The sequence below is a fragment of the Penicillium solitum genome (assembly GCF_028829755.1).
Source record: "Penicillium solitum strain IBT 25940 chromosome Unknown utg000002l_segment0_segment0, whole genome shotgun sequence".
In the NCBI taxonomy this organism is placed as follows: domain Eukaryota; kingdom Fungi; phylum Ascomycota; class Eurotiomycetes; order Eurotiales; family Aspergillaceae; genus Penicillium; species Penicillium solitum.
This window is the reverse complement of record NW_027072122.1, coordinates 583,535-599,560: the sequence shown is the minus strand read 5'-3', so window position 1 is coordinate 599,560 and position 16,026 is coordinate 583,535. Positions and strand designations below refer to the sequence as shown.

Here is a 16,026-nt window from a genome sequence, read left to right as displayed (position 1 = left end):
CGGTAGTATTGTGTACTCTCTCATATACATATCGGCATCTCTATTCTCCAGGAACAAATGCAGCATACACCTGTCTGTATCCCTAACAACTAGCCAGACAGCATCATTTTACCCTCGCTTTGGTATAACATCACCCTCTCGTTCTTCATCGCTTGACCACTTTCTGGCTTCTCATTCTGACCATCCCTATACAGAGATAAGAGCGGCATCGTCTCATTCTTCCAAGTGGGAATCCTAGCCGTGCGAGTCTTCCAAATAGTGCCTACCAACGTGACAAGGCCCAACAGCCACACCAACACCGGAAGAATGATCCACTGCCAATGAATGGAAATATGTGTCCTGGCGGACATTGCCTGTCCGGCAGTAGTGACATTCGAAGGTGACGCGTTATCCCGAATAGCCTTTGACATAGCCTGGGCAACATTATCCATAGCACAGTGCATTTTATTGATAGTTCCGACGGCGCAACCCGTCACGTTCGCAAGTGTGATGAACTGCATCAAATCCGCCGTCGCGTATTTATATTCCTTGCTGTCAGGAGTGAAAGTAAAACCGAAAAGATCAAGCCGCGCTCGGCCAGCGAAGAAGTTTTGGAAAAAGTATTGGATCGCTGCGAGTGAATTCCTCTGTATCATGAACTCTTTGTTTGGCTCAACGCCCATATCTGGTCCCCAGGGGGGATGCATGCGGTAGTGCTTGTGGATTGAGTTGTCGAAAGATCCATTCTTCGAAATGCCTAGTGTTTCTTGGTGATAAACGCCCTTGGTGACGTTTGCGCGGAAGCTGTGCACAACAGGTTCAATGCTGCATTCTATGGCTTCCCATTTGAAATCCTTTGAAAATGTGTTTTTCCATGTCACTTGGCCTTCTGGCAGGTCATGTGGGGCGATAAGTTGGATAGCAGGGATGAGGCTTTTTGTGTAGATGAAACTCTCCGACGATCCTATCACGATTGGCGTTCCCTTGTATGTATTCAACTGGAAAGCCGCGGAGATATTATTGGTGTTACTAGTGCCACCTTGAATGGACACAGAGCACATGGGCTCGATTGAAGCAGGTCTCTTGTCGTCTTGGTTACTGCATTCGGTTTTCAGTCGATCTGTTATGTTCGTGCAACTCGCCCTCATTTCTAGTGTAGCTATTGGATCCCAGGTACAGTTTCCTGAGCTACAGGTGTACCGCGGAATGGACCATGGCTTTGACGTGTCGCTGTTGAATACCGAGTTGTAAATATTGGCTTTCATTTCCGCATCAAGGTAAAAGGTTCCTATACACTTGGGTTAGGGACATTCATATCAAAATAACACCACTCAACGTCTTACCAGTTTCCAATATAGGACCTATAGCATCGTATTGAGCGTTGCTCGACACGATTGCAGTCCCCGAAGAGTCGGCAATGAGTTTAGGGTAGTAGTGGATCAAATTTTGGATGAAAGGGTCAAAGGCGATGGCGAGGATAACGGCTAGACTGCCTAGAGCTGCAAAATGTCTATATATATCATAAGTCCCTAGTCAACATACGACCGCGAGGATACATAGATACATACCTTGCCCGTAGTTTCCAAACTAAGCCCGCACAACCGTATATCCCGCGGCTAGCCCCATCGAAGGTACCCAGATCAACTAAGGGTCGGCTCTTTGGTGTGAACCACACCCACTTGAGTTGTCCTATTCCCTCGCTGATAGCGGATAAGACACACCCTTTCGAGACCGTGCTTAACCAGGAGATTACCGAGTTCAGCGACATTAACCTCCAGGCCGGTTGAGGACGACCGTCATATTGTGTCAGGATCACAACGATCGCGACCAGAACACCCGAGGATAAGACCATGGCTAGTACCTCCCAGATGAACAAACTCGAGATAAGCTGCCATATGGTCGGGTTTTCTCTATTTTTTAGTTTGGTTTCCTGGTCTGCCGTGCCGTGCACTAGAGGTTCATTTGCTGGTTCTGGATGAGGCTCAACGGGAAGGATCCTGGGCGATTGTGTGGGTGCGTTCGCCTCTTGTGCATTTTGAGCAATTTCATTTGAATGTACAGGGGACACAGGTGACCCTTCTGGTTCTTGATTCCGAACCATTTCGAAGAGGTACTCGACGGATCACAATGGCAACAAGGGGAAAGATGGGAGTATAGTCCTAGGGCTTGGGATGCGTCTCAACACTGACAGTGGCACATCGATGTACGGAGTCGATATGGACCGTACCAAAGGGGTCTGTAAGGAGCGGACTGGACGCCATTAATATTAAGCAATGCTGTGCCGCCATTTCATCTGTTGGCATTTGGCCCCATTTGGCCCCCATGTTGATAAACAGCCTACATGAGGCAGGCTACATGAGGCTATGCGGGGCTATGTTTGAGTTTGAGAAAGGGATGATCGTCGCTCCAAGGCGCTTCGAAGGTCTTTTCCTCAGGGATATTTCGGACATTTAATCTGAATGGATAAGAATAGACTGGGCATGATGTGCATCCTATTGCATTCCCAATGTAGAAGATTGCGAAGACAGGACTGGAGGATTGATGTTGGACTCCAGTTGGAGTGCTGGACCCTTGGGCCTTGCCAAGGAGTCGATCCACCGTAATTTCCCGCCACAATTTGTCTTTCGTAAACAACTTGAACTTCAGAAACTATGAAACTCGACGATGTCAAGCCGACAGAAATCATTTTTAAGAAAGAGATTTTTGCATCTACACATTCATTCATATTTCCTGTTGATATCCGCCAACAGACATGTGTCATGAAGGTGGTAAGTCAAAGAAGTCCTATATATATACATAGATAACTGTTAATATAAATAGCACCATGAAAGGGGGCCACGACGCTACTACGAACCCAAAGGTCGTGAATTGGACATTCACGTACTTGAAACCACTGCCTACACTCGGCTGAAAGAACAAGGACTCTGTGATCGTGGAATTGTGCCAGACTTCCTAGATTCTAGAAGGAAGTTTGACCCCACTTTATGCCAGCCTCACTTGAAGTTTCTAGACGACGAATACCCACCTAGTGCTTTATTTATAGAGTAAATCCCCGGCCTAGAAATGATCACCTTGGAAAATTACACGCCACAGCGGGTGAACAATTTCCTGGAGGGTATTCACCAGATACATAAAGCACTAGTGCGGCATAGAGATCCAAAACCGCGGAACATGATGATCGACACAGATGGCTCAGACAGCTGTTTGGCTAGACTTTGATCGAGCGCATACATACGACAAAGATCGAATCACCGCGGCTGAGGAAGACCTCATTAAGGAGGAGGAAGCAATTGTCATGAAATTCAAAGATGCCATAGTGAGTAAGCTGACTATATGCACATAGTGAACCTTTTTCTAATGCTCATCAATAGGCTGCTGATGTTGTCAAGGGGGAGCTTGATGAAACATACTAGTTTTACTGCGGCTCGTGATAAATCGTCTTTTTCCAAATACGATGCGGGAGTGACAAGGATCTAACCCTGGCAACCACAGATGGTCATACCTATGTAGATATTTAAATGGATAATTGACTACCGAAAATGGGAGTCTATATACATACTGCCAGTGTTGAGAGATAGTGAATATCTAAATTCATCAATAGTATATATAGTGATGCGTTATCATAAGAATCATGATTTTATATCTTAGACTGCTTCTCTGCCGCAAAATATTCTGCGCTCACAGCAGCCTGAATCAATTGATTGGCAATGGCAGTAGGAGGGGGCAATCGCAAACCGCCCTTGTATTCCGGACCAGCCTGGGAACCCAAGTCACTTACACCAATCCGCAGCGCCTCCTCCACCTCCTCAATCTCAAACCACCGCGCATCCTCCAACTCAGGATCGTGCAGTAAAGAGATCGTCTCATGCTCGGGGTCACTGACCTGGGCAATAGCACCAATCATCAAATTAGCCGGATACGGCCAAGGCTGCGAGGAGTGAATAACAACGCGGGATAAAGTGACACCCGATTCCTCCCACACCTCTCTCCGCACAGCATCCTCAATCGACTCGGCCGGCTCAATAAATCCAGCCAAGGTGGAATACCACCCTGGTGGGAATCGCTTGGAGCGCCCAAGCAGGATCCGCTTGCCGTCGGCGGAAACAACGGCCACAATGATAGTCGGATCGGTACGGGGGAAGCAAAGGTTTGACAACGTAGTACGGGTATTGCACTCTGGCCGTTGTTCCGTATTGCCCTCGGTTGCTCGTGCAACATCTGTCGGCGGACAGGCACGCTTGGTTCCTGCATTCACGGGCAGAGTACGATGTCCGCATGTCCCACAGAAGGTGTTGCGAGTATTCCAGTCCATCAGCGCACGTGCCTGTGCGTAGATAGCAGCTATCCCGAATTGGTTAGCTCCCTTTTATCAATATAGACATTAATACCGCGTCTTCGTACCTTCATCTGCGGAGAAGGACATGACAACTCGCGCCTGGAAGAAAGACAGTCCCTTCGCCTCCATGACACTGATCACATCCTTTGCTGCAGTCTGCTGTTCTTCAGGGCCCTTGGGGGTCACATCGACTGCGAAATACGGCGTGCCAGAGTAGATCTTCCACGTCATACATCCTTCCTTACGGCTCTCGTCCAGTCCAAGGAATATAAGGCTCGGGTGTGTCTTGCGCGAGTCATAGCTCTTGATCATGTCTTCCTCGGATGTATCGAAAGTATCCTGGGGCACAAGATTCCGCACATCGTCATACTTGGCATAGTGTAGCTGTGCCGGCGACGGTGTCAAGGGGGCTAGGTTGTTCAACAGTACAAATCGGGTCGAAGGGTGCTTCAGAGCCGTAGACAGGAACGGGTGGTCAGAGCGTAAGAACGATAAACGGTTGATTGGAGAGCCTGCAAATTATTTAGCTCTACTGCACCAAATATATGAGAGTTCAAGAAATTCTTACTGGAGAAGTAATTCACCGTCTCTTTGCCGAAGTGTCGGGACAACATGGAATCCGCAAGCATATGAGCTGGGGTAGGGATTTGAGGGGTCGTGCTCATTCTGTAAGAGCTAGATTGCCAACAATAAATGTCTAAAATGGTAGAATATTAACAAGAAAAAAAAATCACTTCATAAGTCTATGTTCAAGGTATTAAGAAAGTGAAATCCCAGGAACAGCCCTGGAGGGCTCAGGGCTGCCCAAGTGAGGGATCGCATTAATCAGCGGCCTCGGGACATTTATCCATGAATACAAGAAGATTACACGTTTTTACCGGGTTTTAACTGACGATTCCAATTGGAGGGTAAATTATAGTAATTTACAGTCACACTATTACCAGTGAAGCGGGGGAACTTAAGCTCCCCACACACGTGACCACATTCTTTTGACTCTTATCGCCGACGAGCCTCTTTGCGAAGCACAAGACACGGACGTCACAGTGATACTAGGCATCATGGGGCACCTGGTAACTCTAGCAACATGGTAAAGCTAACCCACCTACTATCCGGATACTAGAGAACCCCGTGCTAACTTGTTCTAGCTCTCTTAACCAGTGGGCTCTCGACTTTGAGGGCAACGCGGAGCGGATCATTGAAAGTATTCGGCAAGCTAAGGCTGCCGGTGCCACTTTGCGCGTTGGACCGGAGCTCGAGATTACCGGCTATGGAGTTCTGGATGGTTTCCTTGAGGGCGACACCTTCTTGCACTCATGGGAAATGTTCGCCCGCATCATCGACCACCCCGATTGCCAGGATATTGTGGTTGACGTGGGATTGCCGGTTCGCCATCGCAATGTGCGCTACAACTGTCGGTAAGTATTGCCGATGTAACTGGTATCGCATTAGCTGATATATCCTCTCAAGTGTGATTTTCTACAACCGCAAGATCGTCCTGATCAGGCCGAAGATGTGGCTTGCCAATGGTTTGTTCAATTGCTCTTTATACTTCCGGAAATAGTTGCTAATATCATTTTTTTATTATAGATGGCAACTATCGCGAGCACCGACACTTTACGCCATGGCAGCGTCCGCAGGAGGTGGAAGACTACTATTTGGAATCAATTGTTGGAAAGGTTACTGGCCAGTACAAGGTTCCATTCGGTGATGCCGTTATCAGCACGAGAGATACATGTCTGGGTCTTGAGACATGTGAGGAACTTTTCACCCCTAATGGGTAAGTTTTGAGCTCTCTGTGTGACTTTGGATGCGATTCTAACGGTCGATTTTAGCCCCCATGTTCCATATGGCCTAGCTGGTGAGTCTCAATGTCCAGACTACCTCGCTCATTGTCTAACCTGAATTAGGTGTTGAGATCATCTCCAATTCTTCGGGCAGCCACCACGAACTGAAGAAGCTCGACACTCGGATCAATTTGATCACCCAGGCTACCAAACTAGTGAGTGGAAAATAAAGCTACAATAGGATAGCACTTTTCTCACACCTCGCAGAGCGGCGGAATCTATCTTTACGCCAATCAGCAAGGCTGCGATGGTGATCGTTTGTACTATGACGGATGTGCTATGATTGTCGTCAACGGTGACATCGTGGCCCAAGGCTCACAGTTCTCCCTGAACGATGTGGAAGTCATCACTGCAACAGTCGACATCGAAGAAGTCCGCACATACCGGTGCAGCGCAAGCCGTGGAATGCAAGCGAGCAAGCAGTCGCCCTATGTTCGCCTTGATCTCGATATCAGACTTTCTCGCCGGGACGAAGATGCCGAGCCTAGCCTCGCCACTGCTCAACCTATCAAGCCGCGGTACCATCCTCCTGAGGAGGAGATTTCTCTGGGGCCCGCCTGCTGGCTATGGGATTACCTTCGGAGATGTGGAGCCGCCGGTTTCTTCCTTCCTCTGAGCGGTGGTATTGACAGCTGTGCCACGGCAATCATTGTGCACTCCATGTGTCGTGAAGTGCTCAAGGCAGTCCGCGAAGGGAACGAGCAGGTCATCAAGGATGTCCGACGATTGTGTGCGAAGCCAGAAGATTCAGAGTGGCTTCCTACCACCACCCAGGAAATTTGCAAGTAAGTCTTCCAACTGTGGAGCCTCTGTCAGGCCAAACCTTTCTATGCTATACTCTGGATCAACATTGACCGATTCTTTTAGGTCTATCTTCCACACTAGCTACATGGGCACACAAAACTCAGGCCAGGAGACACGGGACAGAGCAACTCGACTTGCCAGTGATATTGGTTCTTACCACATTGACTTCAATTTCGATACTGTGGTCACTTCTATCATGAATCTCTTTACTGTTCTCACTAACTTCCAGCCTCGTTTCAAAATGCACGGTGGATCTCCAGCAGAGAATGCCGCGCTTCAGAACGTGCAGGCTCGCCTCAGAATGGTTCTCTCATATCTGTTTGCCTCGCTATTGCCGACTGTGCGTCAACGCCCTGGTGGTGGCGGCTTACTCGTTCTCGCATCGTCTAACGTCGATGGTAAGTCTCTCAAATCTGCACCGTACACCGTTGAACATCTTCACTAATCATTATTACAGAATGGTACGCCAAACCTAAATACATTTCCATCCTGGTAACTGACTAAACCCATCTAGTTTGCGAGGCTATCTCACCAAGTACGATGCCAGCTCCGCCGATGTAAGCATCAATTTCCGCAAATCCAATCACAAATTCTCTTCCAAACTAACCAAACCAACCAGCTCAACCCCATCGGCTCGGTGAGCAAAGTAGACCTCAAGAAATTCATTTCCTGGTCAGGCCGAAGCTTCGGCCTTCCAATCCTCGAAGAATTCATTCACGCAACACCCACCGCCGAATTGGAACCCATCACACACGACTACGTCCAATCCGACGAAGCCGACATGGGCGTTACATACGCGCAGCTAGGCGTTTTCGGGTACTTGAGAAAAGTCTCCAAGCTCGGCCCGTACTCTATGTACGAGAAGCTGCTTCACCTGTGGGGTAACGAGTACAGTCCGCGCGAGATTTACGAGAAGACTCGCCATTTCTTCTACTATTACTCTATCAACAGACATAAGATGACTGTTCTTACGCCTAGCTACCATGCTGAGCAGTACTCGCCTGAAGATAATCGTCATGATCTGAGGCAGTTCCTTTGTATGTTTTTTCTCGTTTTTGGATTTGTGGGGTTTTGCTAACTTTGGTTTGTGTAGACCCGCCGTTTACTTGGGCGTACAAGAAGATGGAAGATAATGTCAAGTACTGGGAGTCTAAGGGGTGGACTACCGGTAAGGGAGCGAAGAAGAGTGTTAAGGCTGATTAGATGTACATCGTGTGGGTTTTAGAATTTTCAAGATGTTTTGTGTACCTGGCTTAAGTATTGCTTGATATGAAAGGCTCCATGGTAATTAAGATTGAGTAATATGTGGATGGTTGAATTATTTCCTATGAAATATCAAACTAGCTAGGATTTAATTTTGCTCCCGGGATGAGAAAGGCAATAGTCGAATGTACAGAGCCGCGTGGCTCACAACCAGGCTGCGAAGAAAATTGCGAAGAGATAGGGAACGCCATCCGGAAAACAGGTGGGATATGCAAATCATAAACTGAGGGAACGAGCTGGAAAGGAGATCATGTTAAAAGTCATAGCCAGGGAAGATCGGCGTTCGTCGTAGAAATTGTCCAAACAGAGTCCTAGTCTTTCCAGAACCAACCGTTCTTCGGCTTGTCGGACTCAGGTCTGGAATCCAACCCTTCCTGGGGACGAGACACCTCAACAGACTCGTCACTTTCCTCCCGGCCATCTGCGAAACGCCTTGTGTTGACAATCTTGCTCTCAACCGAGCCATCAGGAAGCCGCACGCGTTCTGTTCGAGTCATAGTGGAGATGACACGAGGCTGCGCTGATTCCGAGATAGCTTCAGTTGGCTTGGTGTCGATTTCGGTCGGCAAATCCCTGGGCGTTTCAGGCACAGATTTCTTGTTCCCGCCAGACACAAGATCAATCCAATTCTCATTATCGTCATGGCTGTGCTGGTTTTCGGCCTTCGGAGGGCTGCGCCTGTATTTCTCAAGTTCTTCCTGTTGCTCCCGTCGCTCATCCAGGAGAAGACGCAGAAGGGGGCTTTCGGAGACACCGCGGAAGAATTCACGTTCGCGGTTTTCGATATCATTCAAGAAGCGTTCGTACAGATCCAGCTCGCTCTCGGCCTCCTTTGTATCTGTAGATTCTTTCTCTTTCTCGGGTAGAGACCGAGACCGAGACCAGTCCTGCTCTGGGCCTGCACGGCCGGAGAGCGTAACACCAGACCAAGGCTGGCCATCTCTGCCAGACACATACTTCCACTTATCTCCCAAGCTGCCTCTTTTAACAAGCCCTTGTAGCCAGTCCTTTCCGGACTCGGATCTCGCGACAGAGGCATTGCGATCGAGCATCGGCTTATCGTTCTCGAGTCGAAGTAAATCCTCAAATGCTTCTCGCCACTGCGGTTCGGAAGGGTCACGGTCGGAGTTGAGATGCAAAGATGACATGAGAGATGAGAAAACGCCCTTTTCCTGGTGCGCTTGGTATTGTGCTTGGCGTTCTAGGTGGAGAGGCGAGTATGGGCTGAACAGGATATATCCGATCGGCCAGGTTGGTGAGTCAGTGTCCTCAAACATATCTCGGAGAAGAAGGTTGTGGCCGGAGTGTAGAAGTTGGGACGCAAAAGGGAAGAACCGGTCCTCGAAGAAGCGGTCGAAGAAGGAATCGAGGCCGAAGAAGTCGGATGGTCCATTACACCACTTTCTCCATGAATCGTCATTCTCAGGCCAGCGTGGTCGTGAATTATTTCCATGGTTGCGTGGATCATCTCCATCTCGGTTGCCCGGATAACCACTTCCACTGTCTTGGTCTGTTGGATAGCTGCTGTTGTCCATATTATCACTGGTTCTTTGACGAGACATTCGATTCTGGTAGCCGTGGTTATCTGCGAATATATCCCAGTGGCCATTGTGAGGCTGAGTTACCATCGAAGGGAGGCCCGTGATAGACTGAAGCATGGTGGAGACCTGCTCATCGGCGTAGCGCCGGAAGGCGACGAACGGGTTGTTCTCATCATCAGGCCAGTCTTTCTGAGTCGAAACATCCTTGCGGTTGATGTCTTCCTTACCCATGGTTATGATGAAATCAGAGAATAACAATAGATACTACCTTGGTAGACTGATGGAGGGAAAAGTGAAGAGATGCAGAGTTGAATACATGTTGGGGGGCCCCACTCAGTCCCACGTGATCCCCAATGTATTTTCGTTTTTGCATTGTTTTTTTCAATGTTTCGTTTTCTTCATGTGCCCTATTCCCCAGTGTGACTTTACAATATGTGATACTCTGTTCTTCTTTCATTTTAATTCAATTCAATTCAAGAACTGTCTAACAAGCATACTACATATTTACTCTGCACAAACACAATTCCGTTGAGCCGCTGGCGTCATTGCAAGGCTAAAGCCCCACAGCAGCTAAAGCGGGAACCATAGTTCAACCTCCGAAGTATGGGGATAAGAGTCGAAAACATACATTTTTGGAGAAGAATAGGAGAACTCCTGGGTTCCGTATCCTTTAGCAAACCGTCTCAAAATAAACGAACACACATTTAAATGGCTGCAAACCGGGAGCATCAACGTTGACCTGGGCATAGTAGATCCTTAATAGTCAGGCGGCTTCATATTCACGACGTTGAATATGCTTTTTACGATCTAGGTGTTGAAGATGAAAGACTCGAAGCACCCATAATCCGGAACCGGTCTTTTTTTGCGAGTCATGACATCCTCGAGATGCTTCATCTCCGGTAATATGCTGGCAATACCGGAAGCCTTCAGTAGTGAAGGGAGCGTATATCTATGACTTTACATGATATGAGCAATAGAGCAAGCAATTGTTACGAGACCTCGTATATCTTTACACAATTCGATACTACAATTGTCTTAAATTTACTTTCCCACCTGGACTCGCCAGGTGACAATTCTTTAGCTGACGAAAATGGACACTTTTAGATTAATGTTGTTATGAGAGCCGGTTTTTGAATAGTTCATGAAACATGGTGATAGATCTAGGCCTCTAAATGGACAATAAACTTGACTAAATAATAATGATAGCGCCTACTAATGAGAACGCAGCCCAGATAGCCGTGAGGACTCCAAGTTGAGGAGGACAGAACCTATATTCGGTTAGTTGATATGGACCAAGTAATGACTGTGCAATACGTACTCTTCCGAACTAAGTCCAATAAATCCACCCCAAAAGAGCCACTGCGCAATCCAGAGAAGGAGCATGCTGATGACCGTAGCCGCATACAATCCCACAAATGATTTCCGGGAAACCCGGTCATCTTGGCCTTCAACAGAGCAAGTGCCATAATCCGTGTGGTCTCCTCCTTTGCTCCTTATCAACGGTGTTTTTTCTGGGCTCCTACTCCCCATTAACCTTGTGCAACATTCATCCAAGTGGTCCATCAGTTCCTCAATCTTCGATGTTGTCTGCTTGCCTCCCTGCCAATCTGGTGTGTCTAAACCAGGTCCGGTCAACCTGTTCATCCTAATAGCTCGTATTAACTGAGCAATCACCACGCTAACGATGATAAGCCACACGAGTGCTCCAGCATACATCGTTTTTGCGGGTCCCCCTCTCTCCGCTCCGTCCATGCCTCCGAAGTAGAAATGGTGTTTTCGACCATAATGAACGGTCACAAGCAGGTAATATGCTGATAGAAACTGAAGGATCACTTCAGCAAATAGAGAAGACCCGGCCGCGAAGAACTTCAAATCTCCAAAGGTTGGTACACCAATCAACAAAATCGTCAGCCAAGTAGGCCGAGGCATTGAGCTCCAGAGGAGCATTGATTGAATAACGGGAACGTTCTCATAGCCAGGGGTTTGTTGAATAAAAAGAATATTGAACAGGTTTGCAAAGAGTTGCAGAGTGGCGATTAATGTTCCCTTGACAGCCCATGGCCACGGCTGCGAGTTCCATGGAAAGCGGCGTGCGATTCGACGTACTATCCCTGTTCTCTGGCTGAGAGCCACTACAAGGAAAGTAGCTATATTGACTAGAGCAAAGCTTGTGAGTTTAGACTCATTCGAGGCACATTTATCTGTTGTCCTGGCGTCTCCCAAACAGGGGGTATGGGTAATGTCTGAATCGTTAAATGGCTTCAATCTCCAACGCCATGGAATTATGTCGAGGGTGATAGGGACGGCCAATTGACGCCAATTATCTGGCAGACCGTTCCAGTCCTGCGCATTTCCACAAAGATCATGGAGCCACTTGATATAGTCAATTCGTGTCTCAAATATCTGGCACGACCCTCCGCAGGAATCGTAGTTGATGTTGCGACAAAAGCAAGCCCTGTCAACTGCGCGCTTGATTTTGCAGTAGCCACCGACCTCACAAGCATCGGTTGCACACTGATCAGTAAGCTCGATCACCTGCTCCGGCATATCTACGACGCATTTGGGCCAGTGCCAATCTTCGATGGGAATGTACGCGAATTGGGTGGTTTTAAGTGTGTCTGCCCAGTTCTCGGGTAAGGATGTCGACCCACAGGTGGCATAAATCCAGAGACGCTCCTTCGTGAAGTCCAATTGTCCTGACCCTGAACAAGGTTCCTTGTTGAGATCTATATTGAAGGTGTTGCAGAAGCAATATTTGTCAAAATAGTCGCCATCACTGATGCGATGCAGGACCAGATCGTAGATGTGACGCTGGACGAGATCGTAACCAACAGTTTCAAAATCCAGAGCGATCATAGACCGTAGCCTTTCACTATATTCCCAGGGACGAGCAGCGTTTCCGGTGTGTTGGGTGGTGCTTGTGAAACCACAGGAGGCCATTACATGTTGAAATGGTTCCATCGATGAAGCAGAAACCGAGTCGCTCAGACATGTCGGTGCATTGTGACTCACGTCAACGGCCGCATACCCTTCAGCTAGGGAGTCTGGGGAGAGACTTTGCAGACCGCTCGCGTCGCCGACATCGACAAGCCACGTTCGACCTGTGATAATATGAATCCATTGATACAACTGCGCTTTGGCGAGAACCGATCGACCACAGTATGGGAGATAACTTTTGATAACGTCGGGGGAGAATGCAATGCTGAGGCAGCTGAGTTGAGTCAGCCATTGGTGGTGGGTGCAGATAAATCCAAAGTGCGAGGTACATCGTTTGCTGGTGCATTTCGTCATGGCACGCAGCCAGGTGGACTGATCTTGCTGGGCGATGCACTGTGGCATAGGAGCCAAATCTTCAGGGTTGACCCATCCATTGCGGTTGTTTTGGGGAAACAAGATACCGTCCTCCCCATCATACTTAACGGTGGTGGTATGGATCGCTTCTGCGATATTGATGTTGGTGCCAACGATAGATGGAGACTGGAGGAAGCTACCTTTCGCATCTACCCCGTAAACCCCCATCAACAGCACAATACACGTAAATATTTTCATCTTGCTGGTATCAAGGCACCGAAGTAGTGTGAACGGAACTCGGGCCTTTTTGATTTGCGAAATGATACTTTGGTGCGGGGTTGGCCGTTTTAGGCCGATGTGCTCTACGGGCGACTAAGTATGCCACCCTAGACATCACTCTCTCATTGGATATCACCTGCATAATGAGCGAGTCATGTCCAGGGTGGCATACTTAGTCGCCCGTACTACTTGAGGGCTGTAAGCGCTGTGCTGGTTTCAAATGTTCTTTTTTTAGTCTTTTTAGGCTCAAGGTATGGGTATTTTTGTATCTAATACCTCTTAGATATCTATAGAGGATGCATTCAAATGTATAAAATCCTATTATAAACTATACTACAGGCAAAACCTGAACTGACGCACTCGCGGTAATAGGCTGTCGTAGACTGCGACGGTCATATGATGGGTATTAACGATCATAGGAACTCCTGCAAGGTGCGATTTCGAACCCGCTCTACACAGTATAATGTAAATTATTCATAATGTATCTCCATATCTTTAGGTGGTTATATCCAGGTCCATTCAAAGCTCCATTTCTATATATGGACTAGGGGACATGTAAACGATGTAAAATTATGGCGATGGGTTTGTATAGGATCAAAAGCTTCATATAGTGCAATCCTGCGACGCTAGCCGAACTTTCGAAGGTTGGAAACCTGGGTAGGTATTCGTATTCTTCTGCCATGCCGAAAGAAGGCATTCAGACCTTATGCCCCCCCCCCTAAAACAGAGATTGAACCATAATAGCTATACGACTTTGTACATTACTCTTCGCATTTATGGTACTATATCAATTTGGTATTAAACGATACCATTCTGGGAGGCAGAAAGAAAACAACACAACATCGTCGTGAAGACACTGTGTTCCCCATTTTACATATGCGCCCGCTCTTGGGGCTCCCATGCTTCATCAAATCCAGTAGAGCGAACCCACATCGGTCTATCTCCCTCCTCGACCGTCGAGTCAACGGCTGTCGAGCAGTTAGTTAGGCAAAGGGGAGATTGCACTCTCAGGTCCTTCTGCTTACCTATATTGCCAATCCTAAGCCACATATCTCCCTTGATCTGCATCTCGGGGTGTTTGCTCTCATATGCCTGGCAGACTTTCTGACCATGCGCCAAAGCCCGTGCTAGCTTGGCTAGATGTCCATCGTCACCGGGATGGGCGATGCTTCGCGCGAAGATCTGTGCCCAATCCTCCTTTATGGGATAATTGGCCACCTCATCCAGCAGAAGGTCTGGCGTTCCACGTGAAGTATACATCAGAAGATCGATGCGTCCCTTCCATTCCAGCATGCGCAGCTTGGATCGCTGATTCAAGAATGGGAGGTTGTTAATTTTAGAGAAGAAGATGGACGAATTGACACAATGGATGAAGAAGAAATCAAGTCTCATCTCTCTGGTCAGACGCTGCGCGGCACTGGTATAGTAGACTGAGGTAACTTCAGCAGTGGCCCCTCACTCACATCCCTCAAACAACACCACCTAGGACTTCCAACGCTAGACTTACCGACTGTATTGATCATATCCGCCAACCGCTCTTCCACCTGATCCTCGGACACAGTGAACTGAGAAGCATACTTCAGCATCTGCTCCGGTGCTCTATGAAGCACCCCATCCATGATCTTATTACTGTCAGACCACTGCACACTCTCAACAAGAGCCTTGTCTGCCCGCATCTCATTTATGAGCTGGAGGGTCGACTTCTGTCCCGATTTTCCAATACCGCCAGCCATCTTCTCCGCGGGTAGGAAGAATGCACGACCCAGCCAGTCATCATGGACTGCTGTCTGGGCAAGGCCTTGCGCTACGATGGCGGGTTGGTTGAACTCTATACCGAAACCGAGCTGGATGAGCGGATGGATAAGGCCTGAATTCATTAGCCTGAGGAAGATACAATATCAATATAACCACGTCTAGGTAGAAAATATACTTACCGGCAAACATCCGACACATCATACTCTCAGCTCGCTCATCCCCGGCGAAGACATACTCCCCCAGAACCTCTCCGACGCCCTTTGCATCGATCTCGTGTTGGAAGAAAGCGAGGTAATTAGGGTAATGTTCTTCTTTCCCAAAGCACTCTTGGAATTTGGCGATGTCATGCATAGACTGGATGACATCTCGGTTCGCTGGAAGGGCGGGTCTCTGGTAAGTCTTATTTCGTTCATAGCCAGCCTTGATATCCTCTGGTGCTGCGCCAAGAGCATAGATACTAAGGAGCTGATGAGGTATGTGATCTGTGTCTATATTAGATATAGTTCTTGGTGGGGATTTAGCCTGAAAAGAACATACTATGGAAGTGTTGGTCATTGAAGAAGACGTGGTGGATATCCAAGTCTTCCTGCAAGATCTCACTCACTGTCTGCGCAGTGTCTTCCCTCACCCTTGAGCTATAGATGCCTGAATCTGTCACCGGCGACAGGTTAATCTTAGTAGCGGTGGCCATTTTGGATGAAGTCACCCGGGAAAAATTCCCGACGTTGGAACTATACGAGCTGTATTGCGCGGCTAGTCGCGGAAGGGGTAGAGCAGGTGGAAATATTGAAGCCGAAGAGACAACTGTTTGAAACGGTGGACATAGACTGGAATAGCAGCGAGTACTATTCAACAAGAGAAGCCGAGAGTTGTTTGTAGTAGGTTTTGATCCGAACAAATGATGTTTGTGACACTGAAGAACGCGGGAAAGCAT

The 16,026-nt window shown here is 48.0% G+C and overlaps 7 protein-coding genes across 7 annotated transcripts; 2 read left to right on the top strand and 5 right to left on the bottom strand.

Moving 5' to 3' along the window:
* Positions 1 to 89: 89 nt before the first annotated feature.
* N7455_003857 (DUF3176 domain-containing protein) lies at positions 90 to 2,080 on the bottom strand (the record flags this gene model as incomplete). The annotated part of the gene is made up of 3 exons (XM_040959465.2): positions 90 to 1,267; positions 1,323 to 1,489; positions 1,548 to 2,080. The coding sequence occupies 3 exons, from the start codon at positions 2,078 to 2,080 to the stop codon at positions 90 to 92; spliced, it is 1,878 nt and encodes a 625-aa protein (XP_040810140.2).
* A 550-nt stretch (positions 2,081 to 2,630) lies between these two features.
* Positions 2,631 to 3,392, top strand: N7455_003856 (uncharacterized protein; the record flags this gene model as incomplete). Its single annotated transcript, XM_040959472.2, has 4 exons — positions 2,631 to 2,747; positions 2,800 to 2,859; positions 3,167 to 3,295; positions 3,351 to 3,392. The coding sequence occupies 4 exons, from the start codon at positions 2,631 to 2,633 to the stop codon at positions 3,390 to 3,392; spliced, it is 348 nt and encodes a 115-aa protein (XP_040810139.2).
* A 224-nt stretch (positions 3,393 to 3,616) lies between these two features.
* N7455_003855 (NAD(+) diphosphatase) lies at positions 3,617 to 4,980 on the bottom strand (the record flags this gene model as incomplete). The annotated part of the gene is made up of 3 exons (XM_040959400.2): positions 3,617 to 4,320; positions 4,381 to 4,827; positions 4,884 to 4,980. The coding sequence occupies 3 exons, from the start codon at positions 4,978 to 4,980 to the stop codon at positions 3,617 to 3,619; spliced, it is 1,248 nt and encodes a 415-aa protein (XP_040810077.2).
* A 393-nt stretch (positions 4,981 to 5,373) lies between these two features.
* Positions 5,374 to 8,166, top strand: N7455_003854 (glutamine-dependent NAD(+) synthetase; the record flags this gene model as incomplete). The annotated part of the gene is made up of 12 exons (XM_065604610.1): positions 5,374 to 5,402; positions 5,461 to 5,730; positions 5,783 to 5,841; positions 5,903 to 6,092; positions 6,148 to 6,173; positions 6,223 to 6,314; positions 6,367 to 6,944; positions 7,027 to 7,361; positions 7,421 to 7,424; positions 7,478 to 7,520; positions 7,583 to 8,000; positions 8,057 to 8,166. 12 exons carry the CDS (start codon positions 5,374 to 5,376, stop codon positions 8,164 to 8,166), a joined length of 2,154 nt encoding a protein of 717 aa, XP_065462161.1.
* A 371-nt stretch (positions 8,167 to 8,537) lies between these two features.
* Positions 8,538 to 9,998, bottom strand: N7455_003853 (uncharacterized protein; the record flags this gene model as incomplete). Its single annotated transcript, XM_040959475.1, has 1 exon — positions 8,538 to 9,998. The coding sequence occupies one exon, from the start codon at positions 9,996 to 9,998 to the stop codon at positions 8,538 to 8,540; it is 1,461 nt and encodes a 486-aa protein (XP_040810092.1).
* A 958-nt stretch (positions 9,999 to 10,956) lies between these two features.
* On the bottom strand, positions 10,957 to 13,316 carry N7455_003852 (uncharacterized protein; the record flags this gene model as incomplete). Its single annotated transcript, XM_040959421.2, has 2 exons — positions 10,957 to 11,035; positions 11,086 to 13,316. The coding sequence occupies 2 exons, from the start codon at positions 13,314 to 13,316 to the stop codon at positions 10,957 to 10,959; spliced, it is 2,310 nt and encodes a 769-aa protein (XP_040810154.2).
* An 891-nt stretch (positions 13,317 to 14,207) lies between these two features.
* N7455_003851 (questin oxidase family protein) lies at positions 14,208 to 16,026 on the bottom strand (the record flags this gene model as incomplete). The annotated part of the gene is made up of 5 exons (XM_040959462.2): positions 14,208 to 14,305; positions 14,363 to 14,767; positions 14,845 to 15,204; positions 15,272 to 15,574; positions 15,630 to 16,026. 5 exons carry the CDS (start codon positions 16,024 to 16,026, stop codon positions 14,208 to 14,210), a joined length of 1,563 nt encoding a protein of 520 aa, XP_040810103.2.